The sequence below is a fragment of the Pungitius pungitius genome, chromosome 7, assembly GCF_949316345.1.
Source record: "Pungitius pungitius chromosome 7, fPunPun2.1, whole genome shotgun sequence".
In the NCBI taxonomy this organism is placed as follows: Eukaryota; Metazoa; Chordata; class Actinopteri; order Perciformes; family Gasterosteidae; genus Pungitius; species Pungitius pungitius.
The window spans coordinates 17,982,548-18,004,824 of NC_084906.1; the positions used below are offsets into that span (position 1 = coordinate 17,982,548).

General features: G+C 46.9%; 2 protein-coding genes across 2 annotated transcripts in view; one reads left to right on the forward strand and one right to left on the reverse strand.

Annotated features, from left to right (window-relative positions):
- The window catches only part of rxrgb (retinoid X receptor, gamma b), a 35,253-nt gene extending 34,540 nt beyond the window's left edge, over window positions 1-713 (reverse strand). Inside the window, exon 1 of the mRNA XM_062563454.1 lies at window positions 696-713. The gene's annotated coding sequence lies outside the window, so the exon portion shown is untranslated. The remainder of the gene's footprint in view (window positions 1-695) is intronic.
- On the forward strand, window positions 291-22,161 carry atf6 (activating transcription factor 6). The gene is made up of 16 exons (XM_037469820.2): window positions 291-532; window positions 978-1,054; window positions 1,348-1,426; window positions 1,973-2,070; window positions 2,791-2,914; window positions 3,162-3,365; window positions 4,978-5,147; window positions 9,471-9,656; window positions 9,820-9,911; window positions 11,239-11,388; window positions 12,231-12,326; window positions 12,420-12,522; window positions 12,989-13,053; window positions 14,107-14,218; window positions 16,402-16,486; window positions 20,476-22,161. Exons 1-16 carry the CDS (start codon window positions 433-435, stop codon window positions 20,670-20,672), a joined length of 1,938 nt encoding a protein of 645 aa, XP_037325717.2. The 5' UTR covers window positions 291-432; the 3' UTR covers window positions 20,673-22,161.
- The last annotated feature ends 116 nt before the right edge of the window (window positions 22,162-22,277 follow it).

The following is a 22,277-nucleotide window of genomic DNA, read 5'->3' on the forward strand; positions in this document are numbered from 1 at the left end:
TCGACCTTATCTTTTACTGGATCAGTTGAATTTAAAGGTTTGATTTATCTTGCATCTCTGGGATTAACCAAATACTCAAACGGATTGCACTGTCAAATTTTTCCAAATGAGGGGATTACGGAAGTTAAGTGACTTAACATCGACCACCATTGTCGTAAAGTGACAAATGACGCACGTCGCGAGGCCCGCTGTGCTATCCTGCCGTCTCGTGGCCTCGTCGTGGCAGCGCCCGGCTCGCGGCGCGTTCCCACGGCAGTTTTCGCGAATCTTCCACACATTTTGTCCCTCGGCGGCAGCCGTACGTTGACGGTAAAGACAGACGTGTATCTAACGGGTCACGTAGACGTCAAACAGGAAGCGTCCCACGGAACAACCTCAACGTCAACGCACCGTCGCTCGTTCGCAACGACGATTTACTGATGAATTTAAAAGATGTCCGGCGAATTAACGTTATACTTAGAAAATCATCAGCAATATCCTGTGATGGATGACGAGACGAGCGCCATGTCCATCGACCATGGAGGAGAGTGGGGTAAGCTTTGCCCGGACACACAACGGATGTAGCGTTAGCTTAAGAATAGCCGGCTACGAGTTTAGGATGAAAATATAATTAAGGTGCTTTTTTAAAATTAAATATTTTTTTTTTTTTGACGTGACTGCGGTTCGATCCCGTAACGATACGTGTTCCTACTCACTCTGTCAAGTCGCAGCTGGAACCGTTAGCAGTAGCTAGCCGATGCGATGACGCAACATGCTGAGCAAGAGTGTAAATAAAATGAGCAATATGGCAACAGTGTTGCCAATATGGCTACGATGTCCAGCACAGACAGACAGACAGAGACACACTTTGCTGTGGAAATGTGAAGGAATAACGTGAAATCAGAAATGAATTTTATTCTGAAGGCGGCGTTTTGTCTCCCACTCAAGGCTTTATTTTGACTCGTTTCGTTGTGTGTTGTGTGCTTGCTGTTACACAGATATCAGCCTGTTTGATGAGCTGGACGACCTGGGAGATGCGGACGAGCTCTTTCAGACCCTGCTCCACGCTGGCTGTGTGAGTAACTCATTCTCTCAGTATGCAAATGTCACCTGGAACTGGTTGTGCTTGTTGACAATGGCGCAGAGTCACAGATGCAGGTGCATCACTGGCTAAAATGGTTGCACAGTATGCTGTTTAAGAACACGTGTTTCAGACACTCCACACATAAGCACTGGGTTTGTGTTGGGTAATGTAGGCAATAACTTACAGGAGTTTTATTGGACAATCTGCTCTCCTCACATGGCAGAACTGCAAGGCTCAGAAAACGGTAATAAAGTGATTATATGCCCATGTACTTGGTTTCTTAGGCCAGCGGGGGTCCAGACCTGGACTTTGATATCGACATACCGCAATGGAACGACGTGGACTCAAGCAGCACCTGCACGGGTACAGCAATACGCGATGGCATCTGTGTCATCATCGCACTTCAGCGTGAAATCGGGCAAATGGGAACTGAAATGTAAAGTCGTCCCATGTCCATCCTTTTTGACATTCCCATGGTGTAACCCATGTGATGGACTGTTGCACAGATATATGTTGAGGTTATTTAAAAAAATTCTCAGGTGCACGGTTTTTGTTGTTTTTATAACTTCTTACAGAATATTATTATAATTAGTTATATACATGATATACAATTTTCTGAAGTCACCTCTCAGAATGTTCGCGAAACCTCCTGGAAAAATTGGGAACACTATAATAAAAAAAATAGCTGATTACATTACTAATTTCATGGAAAGTTTCCCTATTTGCTTTATGATTTGCAGAGAAAACAGGTGTAGCTTATTAATAAGGGATTTTATCAATAGACTCAGTGATTTATGCTAAATGAATAAAGCATAGAGTTCATGTGTGAGACTACACAAGGATAAGCAAATCACATCCATCTGCGCTGATGCGTCTAAATATGCGACGCCTTTGTCCTTGTGCATCCAGATGGTGAGGTGAGCCTGGACTCTCTGTCACCTGCCTACACTCTGAGCTCTGTCCCCTCTCCTGCCTCTTATGAAGCCCTGTCCCCCTACTTCTATAAGGTAAGACACTGTCTTCAACGCTTGGTCCTTCTTATATTTTAGCAGTTGACTTGTATTTCCAATGCAAATCGTTTGCTATTCTGACTGGCTGCGAGTATTTACATACGTGCCCCTCTTGGTGTGCGGTTGGAACGAGTGAAAGCTTCATCCAGATGGTGTCCAAAGATGAACAGCTGCTATTTAGTTTTGGATACACTATGCATGCACACTTTAGACACTTTATTAACAAAAGCCTTAAACACCTTGTCAAGCTAATAATTCGCTGCCTGCCTGAGCTGTGCCCCGCCCCCTCGTTAGATGGAAGGTGCTGACAACTTCAGGTGCATTAGCATAATTTGGCGGGCAGATGTTTTCACAGTGTGTCAAAACAAGGACAAGGGTCACATCTTCGCCTCGCCCCCAACAGTGTGCTCACACATTTATCTGCTACCTCAATCACCCTCGCATCCAAGGACGTGTTTGTCCACTCGTCATTGAATGTTAACGAGGACATTTGATTCGTCTTTCATCTGATGCGATAATGCAGTTTTCTCTACTGAAATGTGCTCATAACTGATTCAAAGGCAAGCATCGTGATTCTACAACTACGTTTGGATGACAATAACCAGCAGTTAATGCGCAGCTTAAAACCCTGGATTTGTACTGCTTTTGTTTACCAGTTATGTCCAGGAAATAGGATGCGTCAGTATCTAATAGTCCGTTTTCTGCTTCTGCGTCCAGGACGAGGCCCTTTCTCCACAATCGCAGCCGTCTCCTGTCTCAGTCTGCTCGGATTCCAGTGGGCTGTCGGTAGTCTCTCCCCCAGCTAAGAAAGCTCCAAAGAGGACCAACCAGAACGCCCGAGGTGAGGCAGCCTCGCCCGCCGCACATCTGCTCGTTCAGCTGTCCTCTATATTTGCACCCTTTGTCCAAAAGACACCTTCTGGTTTTGCATAATTCTGAAAAAAAAAAGACTGTAATGCTTAACGATCATTTCCTCAAAATAGCTGGGAGTTAGAGTGTCCTCTCGTTGACAACATGAGGACATGCTGATGTTGTATATATATACACTGGGCTATTTTCTTATCTCTCACCCCGCTCTCACATAACAGCCAGACAGGCTCAGCCAATCAAGAGACCGATTCAGATTGGCCCGAAGGTTTCCATCCAACCAAAACCGCTGATCACAGCGGTGCCCCTGGCTCATGCTGCAGCCCCCCTGCAGGCGAAGACAATCATTCTCCAGCCCCTACAGACTGCTGTGCTGCCTGTGGTCAAACAGGCTCCAATCAACATCCAACCAGCGCCCCCACCAGGTGAGAACTCGCACGGCAACACGTTGCGACGCACTTACGCCGTACTGCATTCGACTATTGCACTGCATTTATTTGAATAGTGGGGTGGTCCTTACTTTAGAGTTGTTGTTTTTTTTAAATGTATAGATTGCATGTTATTGCTTTTGTACAGTCTGGGGAATTTGGTTCTTGCTTGGACAATAGTTGAATTGTCGTGTCACCAGCAGATGGTGCTGTGAGCTTAGTCCTCAGTGTTTCATGTTACTCTGCTTGATGTTTGAATAATTATAAGTAAATGAGGCGATACATTTATTTTTCCTTTTTGTGTCCAAACTATGGCCAGATTTGTGTACATTTAGGGGAAAAACAACAATGCTGGGAATCGGCATTGAGAAATATATAATTGGGAAAGTTTGTTTTTCTGAACCACACGTAAACCATAGATTATTTATGGGCTACTGATTTTCTATGTTTTATGCATTTAAATCATTGTTATTTCGTTCTGTGGTTAAGCCAATCTGGTTAAATTGACACCACCTAAGCCAATATAAATACTTACGTCATTGTCTGGGACCCAAGTGGGCGGAGTATCTGACCGCTCCTGACGTTACATTTCGAATGGTCTCTCTGTCGGCTTGGCAACGACAAAGAAGGCAGACGGCTAAAGCCAAGACGTCCAAGTTTAGGTCCCCAGGTGGAAGTCAAGTCAAGCCTGCTCAGTGTCATGAGTCGCTCTGGTTTAACGTCTCCGGAATAATCCAATCTGGGATCCCTGTGCACCAGGCATGATGGAACAAAGAGACACAAAGAGATACTTCCTGATGACTTCACATTTTTTATTGAGTTTGAGCGCTATTTCCCGAAAAAACAAACACGCCGGCCGGTGATCCCGAGGTTTTCAAAGTCTTTTCCCTTTTCCCCCTCTTTGATTCATCCTTCAGCTGGTTGAGCTCCGGCACAAGACACAGCGGTGGCACCACACACATTCATTAGTAACACTTCTCCACAATTCACTCTGGCAGGTTGTTTAGTAATAGAGGTGAAGGTTGAGGAAGGGTTCCTTCCATGGTCTGACTGGGAGGGGGGGGGGGCTCCCTGTGGGAAGCGCCTGCTTTAACAGGGTCTATTATAAACATGCACAATGTAGTGTTTTGTTGAGGGTTTGCTAGTGTCTTTATACATACTAAAAAACGTTATGATTATGGGCCAACATAAAGGTTTATGTGTGTCTAAGGCACATAAAACTCACACACCTCCTTTTGGGATGTGTGAGTTTAAGAGTCCAGGTCGAGATGGTAAACATCTTTTCCACCTGTACTTTAAACACAGAGAGTCACGTTAACGACAAGGGTTAATATAGTAGGTCACCGTTGGGGAGGCCGGGGGTGTCTAAGGGGCCGGACTGTACCACCTGCAGCAGGAGGCGGTTTTTAACAGTTGGCCGATGGGGCTTCCCGATTGGATGGAATATCTTATTGAATGTTATTGACAGTGCAAATTTAGGTTAAGAACATAAACACTAACATAGGAACAAAGTGCCAATCACAGTCAGTGTTTATCAATGTTAATAATACAGTAAAAAAAAAGAAGATTATAGCATAGCTGAGACCTGTAATTGTGCACCCTTCCTCAGGACGTCCCATCGTGCTGTCCCAGCCCAGCCAGGTGCTACACATCCAGGCTCCGCAGGCCGTCGCCGCCAACGTGGTCGCCGTGCCGATGCTCGGCCAGGACCGGCCCGTCCCAGTCGCCGCTCCGCCGGCGGTCTCCGTCACGCTGCGATCCCCGTCCTCGGATGACGACGTGAGTCCCGCTGCCGCTGTAGGTCGCTTCGCTCTGCTAACTGGTTGAACTGCGCCGCCGGGGACTAACACACGGCGGTGTGCATGGGAACGAGCACCGAGTAGCGCTGCGCGTCAGTAGTCATGCAAGAAGTGCGAACAGCGCTTCACCACATTTGCACCGTAAAACCTGCCATTTGCAGTCTATTATTTATGTCTTCCACACATGACTGTAAAACACCGTTTTGATTGAGGGTCTGTAAGTGTTTTCAGGCCACTCAGCTGGCCGCCATGGGCTACACCCAGCGGCACTCCACCTGTTTTTCTCTGGCGGAGCAGAGTTACACAAAGTGGTTTATTCACTTAGAAATCAACCCGGGTGAACCGGTGTGATGTCGTCAAACCCAATAGGTCCATACTGCATACTGTTGCTCGGGTTAAATGTATATAATATATTATATAGCCATAATCATCAATTATGTCAAAGGCTTGAAATATCTTACTTTGCATGTAATGGGTCTATATAATATACTAGTTTCACCTTTTAAGTTGAATTACTGAAAGTAATGAGCTTTTGCACAATATTCTATTTTTTGGAGTTTCACCTGGACAAGGTAACATCTTCATGGGGCTTACTAGTGCCTCTGGGAGGTGTGTTGGTGTGCGTCAGGACTTGCCTGAGTGCGCCTGCGTGCAGCTGCATGCCGATGAGCAGCAGCAGCACACACTCTGATGTCGTGGTTGCCATGTCCCCCCCCCCCGCTGGAATCCGTCCAACATATTACCCGACTTCCAGTGTTAGCTTTAATTCCACATATCATTAAGATTTTTTGTGGTGTGAAATATGAACAGAATTGTGTAAGATTACGTTAACCCACTCGCCTCCAGGTTTTACAAACAAACAACTTACAGATGATCCTCATTGATCTGCATGGTTTTTTTTGTCTGAGAGGTGACTGTTATGCATTGGTAGTTTATTGAGCCTGAATTAGGCTTCCCTCCATGTGGGCAATGTCATTGCAGGACAGCTGCAGTAAACAGTTGACACACTCGGAACATGCAAAGTAAACGCAGCCTCCATTTCTCCCCGGTGCCCCTTTTTGGGTTATTTAAAAACGGCACCCAGATATTCAAAAGTTAATGGTGTGTTTTGTTTGGTGGTCTCTCTCTCTCTCTCTCTGTGCATGCTTCGCTTACTTTGACTAGGAGAGTGTTATTCTATGAAAGACTTTGGTGCGAGTTTGGAGGCCCAGTGTTTCTGATTATTTTCTCTTTGTTGCTCGATCAAACTGCGAATGCATCTTTCATCTGAGAGACTTCAGAGCAACTTGGGTGTTGTTCCAGGCGCGACCGTTCCCAATCGCTGGCTGACGTCTGACCTTTAACCCCTTGAGAAACACGTTCTTTTTATTTATTTATTTATTTTCCTGTGAGAAAATGTTTCCCATCCAGCATTTACATTTCACCTTCTCTCACTCTGCAGGGGGGGGGGGAGTTGCAGGGCGGCATCAGGGTTCATACGCGAGGACCCACGTGTGCCGCATTTAGGGGAACAATTCCAACTGTAAATTACATTTGCAGGGATTTCTGAAGAAACACTGAGGCCACCACAGAAAATGGATCTAATTATCAGCTGCTATCCTCTCACAGGAAGGCTCATTGTGTGGTACTGATGCTTTACCTATTAGTCATATATATATATATATATATATAATATATTTTTCATCAGACTTCTTACTGATCAACTTAAACCGATGTTTTGCTTTTGTTGTTTTATGAATGGTGACTGTCGACCCCCATCTGGCCCTAAAAGGGCTCGACAGGAACAGACTTTGAGAACAACGTCGAGGAATGCTCAAACAAATACGCCTCTCAGCCATTTGTTAAGCAAACCAAGTCAATCAAGTTTACAATAGGTGATTAAAGTGGAGGAACATTACTCGGGGAGGGGAAAGTAAGGCCTTTTTTTTTTGGAGCCGAGAGTGGTGAAAAATATTTGAATGGAGGACAAATATATTCATATGGCAGAATTTGAGTTGTATAGCGACTTAAGGGAAGATAATCTATGTTTTGTTAAGTGGAACCCTCTGAAGCCCGAGGAGACGATCATAATTGAACTCATAAAAAGTAGAGAGCACTCATAAAGGCAGCAACTACCAGAACAAGTGAGGCCGGAGCAGCAAATCCCTTCAGTGTGTTTAGGGGAGTCACGGTTTGTTTTGGTTTTTAGCTTTTGAACGTGGAAGAAAAAAATTCAGCTTTTCACGTTTTAAGAATGTGTTATTTCACCTTTCTAAAAATACACAGTTGTGTGTGTGTGTGTGTGTGTGAACGTGCAGCTGCAGCTGTGTTCACTTTATAAAGTCGGTGGGTCGCCGGCGAGCGTAAAATGTCTGTAAAAGATGACATGCTTGTGCCAGGTGTTACTACTATGTTGTGTATACACCGTTTGTACACGTCATCGTTGCATACAGCGCTGTACTTTTGGGCTATAGTTGGCATCTATACCCCCCCCTCCCCCGGTAAAAAGGCTGCTAACGATTACATGCTGCAGACAGGTGTTGTGCAGCTTTGCGACAGCTGTAAGCAGCCATCAGGGATTGTGTCACTGTAATGTAATGAGCTCCTATCCTGCAAGGGATTTAACTGCATGTGGGGAGGTCCCTGGTGTGTGTGTGTGTGTGTGTGTGTGTGTGTGTGTGTGTGTGTGTGTGTGTGTGTGTGTGTGTGTGTGTGTGTGTGTGTGTGTGTGTGTGTGTGTGTGTGTGTGTGTGTGTGTGTGTGTGTGTGTGTGTGTGTGTGTGTGTGTGAGTGAGTGACTGGAATTTTAGGCTTCCATAAGTGCAATTTCTCAAACACAAGAAAATAATGCTTTTACATCAAGTGAGTTTGACAGAATTCCAGAGGCTGCTAGAAGGGAGCTTGATTATAAGAATAAGACATTTTGTCTCGTTGTTCAACACGCATACAGGGAGCCTGCGCTGCACGGATGCTGGCAGTTTAACAACGAGGCTTTTAATTAAGAGAACTCGTCCCTCAGCTTCGTGGCCCTGGACTTTGAGCTCATGCTGTTGTTACAAATGTGTACAATATGTATTATCGTTAGGTAGGTGCATAATCTGACCGTGTACACGGGCTGTTAAGTGTACATTTTTAAAAGACCGGTGTCTCCACTAATGGGCGCATAAATACCTCAATCATAAATCCGCCTCAAGACGACGGCGACTGCCCCGCCCCGCATTTTCCTCCTCGGCCTGATTTCGGTGGCGATGTGCAGTACCCCCCCCCCCCCACCCACCCTTCCCTGCACTCCCTGGTAACCGCTTACTTGCAGCGTTCCCAGGCTCGCGCTAGTGGCACGGCTCCCAGATTTGGGCTGGGAGACAGAGGGGGTTTCTCAGGAGACGAAACACAAATACAGGGATCCAAATAACTTAATCACCAGCGGGGCTATTAGGCCCCGGCATCTAAAGAGACTTCCTCTTCGTAGGAAGGGCCGTAGAGGGGTAGCTGGGCCCCTGGGCGGTCAGTGGAGGTGTCTGGGTCACACCACTGCCATGGGTCGCGTTAATGCGACGCAGGTCGTGTTACGATCCGAGCTAATTGGGTTAGATTTCAGTCCTTGCCTCGGTTACCTGGAGGGGAAGGAATCCTATTGGTTATCCTTACTGGAAACAAGCTGTACAACAACTCCTGCATATTTATTTAAGTCGTTGCCCGTTTTTTTTGTTAATGCTCACTCCAAACATTTTTGAAATGGGTTTGAGTGTATGAGATGTATGATTAAGACATTTAACAAATATATTGCCTTTGTTTCTGTGGGATGTGAACCTGTTTCTTCAAGGCATTTTCTTCACAAGTAGAACAGAGGCATTGCATGCGACCTCTGGACCTCTCAGAGGATTTTGGTGTAAATATGTTCAAGCTAAAGCTTGATTGAGTGCACTTAAGGCCTCTTTTTGGGTGGTTTTAAAGCCATGATTTCCGGCACTAAGACACATCTGTGTCAGAATGATTCTGTCGGCGTGTAAACTGGACCATCAGCATCCGAGGTGGTGCTCGCTTTGTGAGAATAACAAAGTTAACCCTGGCCCTCATGATGGCTTCCACTACCCCTCTTCCAATTTGTGTTTCATCTTTTTACTGGTTCCTGTCATGCCTTTTTTAGACTTTTTAAACTCCCACGTTTTGGGTGAAGATTCGTTGTTCACCACATTCTTCCTCCTCCCCAGTATTAATGAGTGAAATATATTTCTGATCATTTATTGCAGTAATAAACGTGTATTTCTCCTTGTGGAAGGGAGTGAAAACCTGTTTCAAAACGTGTGTTGCTGTTTCCGTTCAGTCGAAGGTGTCCCAGAGGCAGCAGCGCATGATAAAGAACCGCGAGTCGGCATCCCTGTCTCGGAAAAAGAAGAAGGACTACCTGCTCTCGCTGGAGGCCCGCCTAAATATGGCCCTGTCTGAGAACGAGTCGCTCAAGAGTGAGAACGGCAACCTGAGGAAGCAGCTGGAGGGCATGCTGAGCGAGGTGAGAGGCCCACAGCTCCGGCCAATCCTTCCACGCGGGCTCCACTCACTGGATGTCTGTGCAAAAATGACCAAAAGCGGAGGAATTTCCTCAACGAGTCTTGTGACAATTACACGCGTATATATGCATGGTAACACAACGTGGCGCCTCACTTCTCCCGCAGAACACAATGCTGAAGGTCACCGCCCCCAAGAGGAGAGCTGTGTGCCTCATGGCAGTGGTGATGTTCATCATGATCAACGTTGGACCAATGAGGTGAGCCTAGGATGCACAAAAGCTTGGATTCCGTTGAAAACAAAAGGCTCAAGATGCATGAACACTTTAACAGTAACTGCAACAAAATGTAGACGCTCAAGGGTTCTGTCAACAAAGGAAAACAAATGAGATTCTTTGTGAGGATCACGACTCCCTTTTTAGACATTACGCAAAAAACGTTTATTGAAAACAGAGCAGAACATTTCCCACACAAGGGGTATGCTCACAAAATCCCAACATTTAACTGGACTAAGAGAACTTGGGAATAGAAATTCCCAAATGATTAAGCAATCATCACAGTTTGGATTGGACTCGTTTAAGCACAGTTGCATTGCGGCATCAGAAGTCCCCAACAACTCCCAAACTGTTTGACAGCCAGGTGCGGTGTAAAGGGACAAAAGAACCAAAAAGATGGAAGCATGTAAACACAATATGAACGTACTAACCAGCATGATATGCCACCTTTTAAATATTAACCTCGTGGTGTAATCCACGCGCTGACTCGGCTTCTCTTGAGTTAAACCGATGTTCCGTTAACTGGTAAAGAAAAGTGTGTGTGTGTGTGTGTGTGTGTGTGAGAAACGTCTTCCGTTCCTCTATTGTCGTTGCCAGAGTTTTAGGACTTTGTGACTAATGGGTGAATCAGGCTGCTTTTGTTGCGAGCAAAGTAAACAGTTACCACTTACAGATGTAAATAACAACTCCTTTCAGGCAACACAAGACCTGTAAGGATCTGTTTACGGCCGTATTTCTCCTGGTGTTAACAGTCGTGACAAATTAAGATGAGTTATGTAAAACCGCACTGGGCAAAAGAGTTAGTTCCACCCAGCGATCCGATGGAGAGATTGTGTAATCCCCCGAACTCGACCCAAATCCACCGCTGACTATAGCGAAGCCTTCTCTGTTCTCATGCAACATGAAAATGTTTGTTTTCTCCCGGGATTTAACTTCTTCATCAAAGATACAAGGACCTCCTCGGTGGAGCGGCTTGCTTTGATAATCTTCCTGCGCGCTGTGCAGGGGATGTGTTTTGTGTGTGTGTGTGTGTGTGTGTGTGTACGTACCTGCGCTCTCCTATGGAATGTAAAATATGCCCGCTTTTGAGGTCGGATCCCTTTGAAATGAAAAATGCCAGTAATAGTATTACTGTTACTGTGCAGTCTAGACCAAAGTTCAGATTCTGCTTGTAGCTGAAAAACCGAAAAACCCTCCTGTGCACAGGATGTGGGCCACGTGGAATTTGGCTGTTTTTTTCCAGTCCTCTGTACTCTTGTCTCCAGTGTGTTTCCTCACCTGTCTCTTCCCCCGTCCTCTGCCCCTCTGTCAGTCTGTTTCAGGGCGGCCCGGGCTCCAACCCGGGAGGAGTCCCCGCGCAGCAGGGCGGCCGACACCTGTTGGGTTTCTCCCCGGAGACGGAGAGTGCGGTCGCTGCGGGCCCCGATCCCCTCCGCGGGGGCCCCTCCGCGGCGGCTGACAGGTAGTGAGCTCAAACCCGCCCCGCCGACACCGCGTACACCAGACCCCGGACGCACCTGCGCCAGGGCCCAGTCCGAGCCCGGTGCAGCTCATTACGGCGCGTGTAAACACGCCCGCGGGCCCCTGGCTAGTTAGCCGACGGTTGTGCTTTGAGTAACAAGGTGGCAAATGTAAGGTCCCGTCCCGTTTGACATCCAGCTCTATATCCCCAGACCCAGTTTATTTTTCTAAAGGGTTGTTTATTTTTACTTTCTTGTTTTACGTGCGAGTGAGGCCCAGTAGTCTCGTTTGCAAATCGCACAAATAACATTCTTGCTTGGGTGCATTACCTGTGCCTCCCCCCGCGCCACCGAGGCGTTTTGCAAGGTGGTCGGAGCGTCTAACGCGGCCCGCCTGGGGTTTCTCCGAGCTCGGCGTCGGCCATGTTACACGTTAATGCGAACCATTCAGCTGTAGCCTCGGGTTTCCCGGGAGCATTAATCCAGCGCCGGCAGGAAGGAACACATTAGCCTTTACAAAAGGGTTGACAGCACCAACCGCACCCGGGGGGGGGGGGGGGTTGAGAGACATGCAACCCAATCTCGGGGTCCCACTGAACAGGAAGGTGTGTGTGTGTGTCCGGGATGGTTAATAGGTGGTCTCGTCGAGCCCTTTCCGGAGCTTTTAGAGACGTTTTGGTAAGGAGCCCCCCCTCCCCTTCCCTCCTGCAGGTGGGGTCTGACTGTGGACATTCAATGTATCGGTGTTTTACACCGATTTCTTGACTGATGTGAGAGCATTTGCATCAATTGTCTATTTGTTTAACTGCTGTTTTGTTTTCTTTGTTTTTCTTCTGCTTTGCAGCTCTGAGGATAAAGCCCTGATGGTGCTGAAGGACCCCGTGTTCCTCAGACCGCCTCCCCCCTGCCAGCCTCCCGTCAACAGGACAAAGTGCCTGGAGTAAGTTCACGACTCTTTCACGCTCGCGCCGTGAGGCGACAGTGCTCGAGTTTGATCTAAAAATGTCTAAGACTAGCACACTGTGATTGACAGGCTGGCCCATGAGTTGAGGGGCTGGGTCCACCGTCATGAGGTGCACCAGACCAAGTCCAGGCGCATGAGTAACGGCAGTCACAAACCCACAAGGACCATCCTGGTAAGACGGCTTTTGGAAAACGCATCTAATGATGTTCAGAGTTTGCCGTGAAGCTTACAAACTCAACCCCACTTCTAATTTAGGCCATAAGAGGTTTTTTTCTTTTCTTTTTTCCAGCATTGTTTTATCTTCTCTTTCACCTTGCCTTTTGGGCTGAGTTTAATCCGGCAGCCCTGAGAAAGTAAACAGAACACTTATACCCGAGCTGTGGGATTAGTGCCCCCCTTTGCTCTTTTTTTCCATCATTTTTTAAAGAATCTGTCACGGTAGGTCTAATCCATTAGGCGCTGCCTAGCTCATATATATCCATTCGCCCGTTTACTTCCGGGCATGTTTATTTCAGATCTGCATTAAACCCTTTCTAAACAGTCTGTTATTTGCTAACTGTTTACCCCGCTGTATCTAAAGGGTAGTTGACGCCTCAAGAGTTTGAGGCTCATTCTTCTGTGATATTCTTTCCCAACAGAAAGCAGAGAAAAGGGAAAGTGCCCAGATTGTGACGGTCCAATACACAGAAACTGCTGAGGAGAAGTAAGTGAAAGGCTCGTCGCAGCGTAAATGGCTCGGAATACTTTTTCTGGTTTACCCTTAGGCAGCATTTCAAGTGCACAATATGCTGTAGATGTACACTAACTACTGCTCGTGCGGTACACTGTGTAAAACAATGGATGTTTAGAGCCGCGGACTTTACTGTTTATTGTCGGCGCGTTACTCGTAAACAGGTTGTCCAAAGCAGCAGTAGACTAAATACACTGGAAGGTCTCCTTCAGCTGTAATTAATCAAAATGGCTCCTTCAATAGCACCGGAATGACAACTCGGCAAACGGACCACTATACACCGCTATGCTAAGCTAGCTGCTAAGCTAAGCTAGCTGCTAGGCTACTTTCATCTCATCATCTAACGTTCCCCTGCGCAGCACACAGTCTGCAGAGGACCACCACCGCGTCCCTAAAAGACCGTGGGTTTGTAAACGTCTAAATGTGGGAGATTGTCGGCACTTCAAACACAGCCGTTAAATGATGGAGAGTTGAGAGCAAAGTGCACGACAACAACATTCATTTAACGAGATTTAATGAATTTCAATGTGCGATTAGTTAATTTTTTTATTTTTTTAATCTATCGACAGCCCTAGTTTTTACAGTCGGTCTGATTTACGCTATTGTTGACTTCTGCGGGGCCACCTGTTGGCCAGATTGAACATGGAAAATACACAAGAAAGATTCCCATTGTGAGCATGACGCGTTGTTCCTCCTCGTGTTCCTTATGTAACTCATCGCAGCAGAGGGTTCGCTGGTAGCTCCCCACAGTCTGCAGAAGTTTTTATCTACACGTTTTTTTTCTTCCATTATGTAGATCAACTGATCTAAATAATCTAACAAGAAAAAGCAGTAAATTCTCATATTACCTGGAGCAAAGACAAAAGATTTAGGAAATTGCCAAAAAAAAACAGCCAAACATTTTCCTGGCATGGAACATTGATCATCGGCATTTGATTAGTGGTAAACGTGTCAGTCTTTTTCTCCTCGTTTCTGCCCATTTCTCCCCAGTGTTGCTCAAATGTTTCTGCGCTGCTTCATCAACAGGAGTCCCGGGAGTGAGCTGCAGGTGTACTACGCACCCCATCACACCTACAGTGACTTCTTCGATGAGATCAATCGCCGCGGCGACACGTTCTACGTAGTGTCTTTCCGCAGGGTACGTTTCATGCTTCAGCGTTCTCAGGTCTGACGCTGATCCGAGGGGAGAAAAGGGAGTTGGCTTCAAAGTCTGACGTAGCGGTTAAAGTAAAACCAGAAGAGATTTCAGCGGACCTTTTCAACGATAAACACTAATCAACCTTTGACCTTTTTACAAATGTGTGTCCCAACTCGGCCATAAAAAGGCTGAGAAAACGTGACTCATAAAATCATAAATCATGTGCAAATGAGAGGTTTGATCTGAGAGAGGGGGGGGGTGGGGGGGGTAGAGACGCCCAAGGGTGTAACTACCACTTTCCAGTCCAGTTTCTTCGGTCCATTTAAAATCCTCAAGGCCGTGCGATCGATGTTTTTTGGCGGGATCATATGTCACTGTTAATCCTCATTTGACCATTTTTCCACTTTTGAGACCCTGGACCTGCTTTTAATTTATTTACTTTAATGCCTTATCACATTCAAATTATTTGATTTGTTTCCGTTGGTCTCTTTTTCTAAGATTTTTAGAATGCCAAACTTAAATCCTTTTGTTATCAAGAAAGAGAAAAACACGCTTGCTGGAAGGCGAAATCTTTTCCTTTTTGAGTTTAATCCATTACGTTTTTTTCTCGTTCTCCGCCAAGTGAGACGCATTTACTAAAACTGAAAACAACTCCAATGAGCTCGCGTCACACTCGACACCTCTTCTCGATGTTAAGCCCTTAAATCCTCAGAACTACTCAGTGGGTTCAGTTCTCAAGCAAGTGGTCAAAGACCAAGGGGGGGGGGGGGGGGGGGTTTGGCCCTCCGTCGTTATGGTGACAGCAGGGACAATGGCAGCAATGGTGTCCCCCCGGGGGTTGGGGGCCTCTGCAGGTCAAGTGGCTGTCGCTCAGGTTCTAGCAGCTCTGTGCTGCATGAGCGGTTAAATAGAGGCTGTTATTGTTGAGACGGTTCAACAGTTACATCTCACCTTTTTAAAAATGACCATCACGTGACCTTAAGTCTACACTCTAAAACCCAAAGATATTCAGTTAAATGTCACTTCAGTCAAATTAACACGAGGATCTTCACAATGCAGACACTTGAACCACCGAGTGTGATGAATCCATTATAACGAAAGATCATAGTTCAGGGACCTGCTCCATAACCTTTATTTTATTCTCACAGACATGTATTTGCTTTCCACAGTGTGTTTATTGGCCTGCACTCTGTCTCCTGGGTTCTAGTGACTGCGGTTTTTTTTATGCTCCAGTAGGTATGATGTTATTACAAGATTGCCAAAGCTCTGGATCAAATTTTGGATTTTGTTTGAGATTCCAAAGCCAATTCTGACTTAGGTCCCGGGGGGGGGGCTCGTCGAGTTCCTCGTGGCGCGCTCGTGCCAGAGGCTGATGTCACTCTCCAAAGTACACGGCACGTCTCAGTGCTGTTGTCCTGTGGCTTTTGTGTTTTTTAGTGAGATGAGGTGCAGTGATGGAAAAACGTGACTCTCCGCAAGACCAGGCCACGGAACTGCTCTCACTTGCTCCCCTCCTGGTGTTGTTTCAGCAGCTGTGGCTCCGTGTGTGTGTGTGTGTGTGTGTGTGTGTGTGAGCCTTGGGGTGAGGTGGTGGAAACACGGGCTGCTTTCACCGTGGACCGTGTCTCACAGGCTTCAGGCGAAATTCACCTGTTGTCGTGGCAGCTGCAGCTGTTATGTCTCCTTGACAAGCTGATGATGAGCAGCAATGTGGTCGGTCATGCACCCTCTCGCTCATTTTTAGCACTGATTACCCCCCCCCCACCCCGGTGGCTTACAGTTGATCCTTTATTCCTTGCAGGGCCGAGATCGCGTATCGCACAAACCCTTCGTGCCGAAGCGCTACTAATGGCGCGGCACGGGATGCGGAGTGCAGCATCTTGGTGTCACTTGGTGTTATGAGAAAGCTAGTTTTTTTTTTACAAAAGCCGCCCTAAAACTGCAAGTGAAATAATGAATACTTTTCACTTTAGTTTGTTGTCCTACCAACTGAGGGAGGGAGGATTCAGCAGCATGTTATTAATCATTGCACTGATTAAATGACTCGTTATGGTTTTTGAATCTGGTAGTGAACCTACAGCTGAACACCGCCGTTTAGATAAAGGGGCCATACTTACATTTTTTTTTTTTTAAGTGTTGTACTTTTCCTCTTGGTGACCTCCTCCTCTCTCTTATGTTCTCAGGATCATCTTCTACTTCCTGCCACCAGCCACAACAAAGGAAGTCGACCCAAGATGTCCTTGCTGTTGCCAGCCATGAATATAAACGGTATGACCCGCAGGTTTGGGTGAGGGTGGCGGCGGTGGTGGTGGGGGGGGGGGGGCGGTCACTCCACACGATGTAACGCGGATGAAAGGCGAGCCGGGAGCAAATCCAGGAACACGTCTCCCAACAGGAATGCGTTGCTTGTTCTGTAGGACACTCGACACTCCTCTCACCAAGATGGAGCTCGATAGGCTTTATAAGCAGGAATTTTCGGGGGTAATTTCGATCCCCTTTTTCATCCGTGCTGGTTCTTTATAGATTTTCCTTTGCCAAAAGGTTTCTTTGACTCGTGGCGCCTTATTGGTTTAAGCTCTCGTTGCCCCCCCCTCCCCCCCCCCACCTCCCTCTGAGCCCCTTTGTGGTTTCTGTTATGTGCTTGAGCTTTTGATTACGCTCTCTGTTGCATTTAGAAATGCCGTCAAGTGTCTGTTCCCCACACCGAACCACATACATAAAACGAACAAAAAGACGGTCAATATTTACTTTTCATTCTGACTTAATATCAATCACCAATACAACTGTAATTGTTTCACTTGAAACGCTGCTTTTTAGACTTTGTAAAGCATGAGGCTACAAATGAACTGAATTGTACACAAGTAGCTTGGTAAAAAATATTTTCTAATTTTCTAAAGTTGAGGAGGAATTATAATTCCTGTATGGAACATTGACCACTGTCCACCCCGCGCTCCTCCGGGGGGCTTCGTTGCTTTGGGAACGGTTGTCCGCGTCGTGTGCGGCAGGCAGAGCAGAGCAGAGCGAGGAAGGTGGTTTCCAGCAGCTCATCGGAGATGCGATCACAGCCGACCCTCCGGAACAAAAACCCTTGTAAACACTTTAACGGTGGTGCACTGGAGGTACGCCTCGGTAACCCGACGCTAAATCGACAGAAACATTGGACTTGGACTGGCGCCTTTTTTTTTTTTTTTTTTAACGAACCACTAAAATACGCAGACGTTTCTGATTTCCATGATCTCATCGTGCGATTTTCCCCATGGTCCCTTTTGACCCGTGGAATTATCCACACGGCGTGTCAAAGTCCTCACGGATTTCAGTGGAAAGTCGTCTTCTTCTGTGTCCAAACGCTGCGGTCGGTTGTCAGGTGGCTCCGATGTTCACCGCCCCCGTGGGACGGAAAGGAAAAGCCGCTCGAGAGGGACGGAGCTGATGCGGTTGATTAGGACGTCAGCCTGTTGTTGCTGTTGTTGTTGTTGTTTTTGGGGGGGGGGGGGGGTCTCGCCTGGCGATCTTATCAGACATCGTCTTGTTCCTCCCGACTCCTCCCCGTCTCGTCTGTGGCGAAGCGCCAGCAGCCGATTGGGTGATTCAACCGAGTCAGCGAGACATGGCAAGACCTCCTCTGCAGCTAATTGTTGAAACGGCCAAACAAAGGTGGCATTCAGGTAAAGGTATCGAAACGTCTGGACGGCTTCTTGGCCACCTCGAGGAAAAAGGGCCTTTGGATGTGTCCGGGGGGGGGGGATACAGCATTGAGGACCAAAGGTCTTCTCCTGCCTGTTGCAGGCGTTTTGGGTTCTGTTTGCAGCAGAGAAAGGACTAACAGCAGGTCCATTTACGCACAGATGCACGTACGGTAGCTTCACTTTTCCGGCCCCACGGCCTCCTGTCTGTGAAAACTCTGAGGTGATTACGTGCGAATGGACACACGTAGCCGGGCGAGACCCTCGGTCCGCTCCCTGGAGCCGGATCGCTCCGCAGCGGAGGATAATTCTTTCCAGCTCCCCGTAGCTGCTCTCCTTCAGGAATGCCTTCCTTCTCCAGTCACTAAATGGTTTTCATCTGGACGAGGTGGAAGGACTTGGTCGATTTGGAGAGAGCGTTTTTTTTTCTTCTTCCCCCCCCCCCCCCCTCCCACGCGGTCAGTAAGGGAGCGTCGAGGACAGGGATCGTGTCAAAAGCAACTCGCCCTTGACCACCTTGGTTCCCTGTGAAGACGGATCCAGCTGAGCAGTGTCTCCTCATGAGGACTCCATGGTTTGTTTATTTAAACACACCCCCCCCCCCTATCACCCCCCCCCCCCTGTTAGAGTTAGAGAAAGTAGCTCAATCAAGTCGAAGCGACATGTTTGGAGGAGAGGAATGTGTTGGAGGTGACATCATCTACAGGTGGACCAACCCCCCTTCTCTGAGGTTGTGGACGTGCACTGTAGCTAACAGGCAGCTTTCACTGGGGGTTCAAGGTGGGGCTCTGAAGAAGATGGGGGGGGGGGGGGGGGTCACATTTTCCTACTCTTCTAATCCAAACACACATCCAGTCGTCTGAAAAGCAGAGCACACTTCGCAACCCAAATGTTTAACTCTTGCAAAATGACCCCCCCCCCCCCCCCCGCCCTCCTCCTCCCCTCCTCCCCCGCCCACCCGAGATTCACTCTCCGCTTTCCTTGGGTGCATCGTGGCCAGACTGCAGGGTTTCATCAGCGCACAACAGCTCACTGTGTCGCTGAAACCTTCTGGAACATCTCCAAAGGGCCCGGTAGAGAAAGAGGAGGGGGGGGAGGGGGGGGCAGCATCTTTAGAGAGCGGCTGTTTGAAGCCGGGCCTCGTGGCCTCGTGGCCTCGTGGCGGCGTGTTTGCGTGTTTCCTCTCTCGCCGTTTCACGCGTCCCAAGCAGTCGGCCGAACGGACCCCAGACACTCGGGTCATTTGGTGAAAGGTGGATATTTACAGTGTCCTCACTTTGGGTAATGGCTTGGATTGATTTGTAATTATATTTTAAATTATTATTCGGCACCTATAAATCATTTATTTTCATTTTGTTGAGGGGTGACGGTACTTTTGACACATCATCACACGTGACGTGTTCGCACTGCATTTTGCAGGATTTCCATCATATTTGTCCTCCTTGTGTGTTTGGGTTGCTTTTGGATTGAGTGTGTGTGCCTCCTTTCCACTTTATTATGGGATTTAAAATGATGGGGTTGGGGGTGGGGGGTGTTGTGACCTCATTAAGCTCTATGGAGATGCACAGAGAATAACTTTAGAGCAGATTAAGGTATATCGGCTATTACGTCCACAAGCTTTTTAATCATATGAACGTCCGTGGAGTCTTCCGGCTGCAAAGGGGCCCTTTTGTATTGTGCAGGGTCTCGTAACCCGCCTTAAGCACACCGTGGAAATCCTGCCCGAAGCGCAGGAGGAGCTGATGTCTTGCACAGGTGTCCGGAAAGAAATTTGAAACGAGTCGCAGCGCTCTTTCAAAGACGCTCCATTTCCATTTTTTGAGCGGCCCACAAGAGAGACCCCTCACCCTGATTTTGAAAAATCTCTTTTTAAGAGCAGCGAATTTGACACAAAGAGAGGATGTTCTTATTTTCTTTACCAAACTCCGTGACCCAAACTTGAATCTTCCCAGATGAAGCCTCAGCGGTTCAATTGTTTTTTAGGTCACACATGAGGATGATTTTGTCAAAAATGTGTTTGTTTGATTACAAGCTTTGTGTTTTTTTTTTCCCCAAACGCAATCCCTGACTCATCAATACAGATCCCTTTCTTGCCAGAGTTTCTTCTTTTCTCCTGTGAGAAAACAAGGAGCAGAAGTCCGAAGGACTCTGACTTCATCACGCTCTCTTTCCCACACTAGCTCTAGACTTTCCCTCTCAAATGTGCATGTCCTGCTCTCGTCGAGGGCTGCTTTGTTTATCCCTACGATGGCGTAGGCCAGAATGTGACTCACCTCTGGACTCCGTATGTGACCCCCCCCCCCCCCCACCCACCCCCGCCTTCCCTCCACAACAGCCTCAAAACAAAACTCCTTTACACTCCACAAGTGCGCTCGCATCAGGGCTTTCTGCGGTAACCCTGCCTGTGCTTATGATGACGTACGCAGTCACACGAGCCCTCTTTGTGTGTCTTGAGTTGATTATTATTTATTTGTTTTCAATCCTTTGCCGTAACACGAGTCCATCGCAGAGGGATGAAACGTACGGTTACGAGTAACAACCTTCCGCTTCCCCCCCCCCCCCCTGCCGTTACAGACAGCATCATCAGGGACAAAGACTACGAGGTGATGATGCAGATCGACTGCGAGGTGACGGACACCCGGATCATCCACATCAGGTCCTCCACCATCCCGCCGCTGCTGCGGGTCAACCGCACGCAGACGGTCTACCAGCACTCCCCGACCGACAGCCAGGCTCCGCCCCCTGTCGGCGTGCTGATGGGCTCTGCTTGATTGGCTCAACACCACCTGTTGTTATTTATAACTCTTCAACTGAATTCACAGTGACAAACAGAAGACATCAGTGCACACTTTTTTTTTCTTTTTTTTTTTTTAGGCGCGCGTGATGAAGTTTATTTCAAATTGGGTGAATTCCCTCTTACTCGATTTGTATTTGAGTGACAAATGTCAAATCGTCAGCTCCGGTCGGCTGCGTTCTTTAGTCCGGAGGACGTCTGTGAGCGGGTCCCTGCAGACGGTTGCTCCTTGTGTGGCTGACACACGACCCCAGATGCCCCACATAAAGGGTAATTGCTTAACGCCAGGGGGGGCTGAGCATTGAACCCTGAGTCACCCCGTCATTACACAAATACTTTCGCCCCGTGGCAGCTCTCCTCAAGTCTGCTCTTTCTTTTTCGGGTTCGTATTTTTCGGGACAGAAGGCTGCAAAGCCAGAGGAGAAAGTGGCCGAAGATTGATCTCACTGGGAAGGCCTTTGTGTTTGTATCCGGGGCAACGGAATGGAGCGTTGTAATGGTCTCTCTTACTCATTTTTGAAGTCTGTTGGCATCTCTGAATGAAAATAATTGCAAAAAAACAGCGAAACAGTGAGAGATGCCAGATTAATCGGACGCATCAGTTAGAGGCCTTCAGTAAAATCAGGAAGTCATGTGATCTGTGAACGCTAGCAGGCTGCCACTATGTTGTTGGCTGGTTTCCATCATTCAAAGGTTCAGGTGCACTGTTTTTTTCCCAGTTTTTTGGGATTGTTGCACTGCATTTCTCTAATTTTATGGAACAGATTCAGAAACTGTATATATTTATTGATATTATAATGTTACAGTAAAGCCAACTTCTGCAGTGCGATCCAATTCATCCTTTTTTTCCAATTTATTCCATCAACATTTATTGACATCTATGATTATACTAGTGAGAACTTTTTATAGTAGTTGCTTAAGAAAACAATGACTGTATTGTTTTATAAAATGTCAAACAGTGATTTTTATTTTCTTTAAAGTTTTATCGAACTGCATCAATTTTGAAACCCAACGCTTTACAGTTGAGCTCAAAAAGGCGATGACGTCTCCGTCCACAAGCTAAAATGCACTTTTATTTGGTGCACTTGAGCCTGTATTGAATTGAAACCCACTAGTTCTAGTAAAGATGTGAACTATAAATGCAGCTTTACCTGCCTTTGCTTTTAGCAAAATTGATATTATATAAAAATGTATACATGATAAATACATGTACTTTTTATATTTATAACATAATCGTACAGATGGTTATGTTTAACAAATGCCCTTTGTATGTAGAAGAAAACACAAGTTGTGTGATGTCATTTCTTTTCACGTTCTGGTTTCAAAAGTGTATTTGATTCCACAAATGATTTCGATGCACCCACTCAGTAATTACTGAAGGGGGGGAAAAGTACAATAAAAAAAATGTGTTTTTTTTTGTATGGTTTTATGTGCATAAACCAAAATAAACACTGGATTTCACTATACCTTTTGTGTGTATTCTATTCTATTGAGGGAAATGTTTTGTTTCTTCCACAAAAACTCAATTTAGTGACGACACTGCAGACTTGAACAATCGTATCCATGTTTATATTCATGCATT

Excerpts from the sequence above, each read along its gene's own strand:
- atf6 (XM_037469820.2), top strand. The coding sequence starts at position 433 with ATGTCCGGCGAATTAACGTTATACTTAGAAAATCATCAGCAATATCCT. Across the intron at positions 2,915-3,161 it reads GACCAACCAGAACGCCCGAG|CCAGACAGGCTCAGCCAATC; the intron begins GTGAGGCAGCCT and ends CTCACATAACAG. Across the intron at positions 9,657-9,819 it reads TGGAGGGCATGCTGAGCGAG|AACACAATGCTGAAGGTCAC; the intron begins GTGAGAGGCCCA and ends CTTCTCCCGCAG.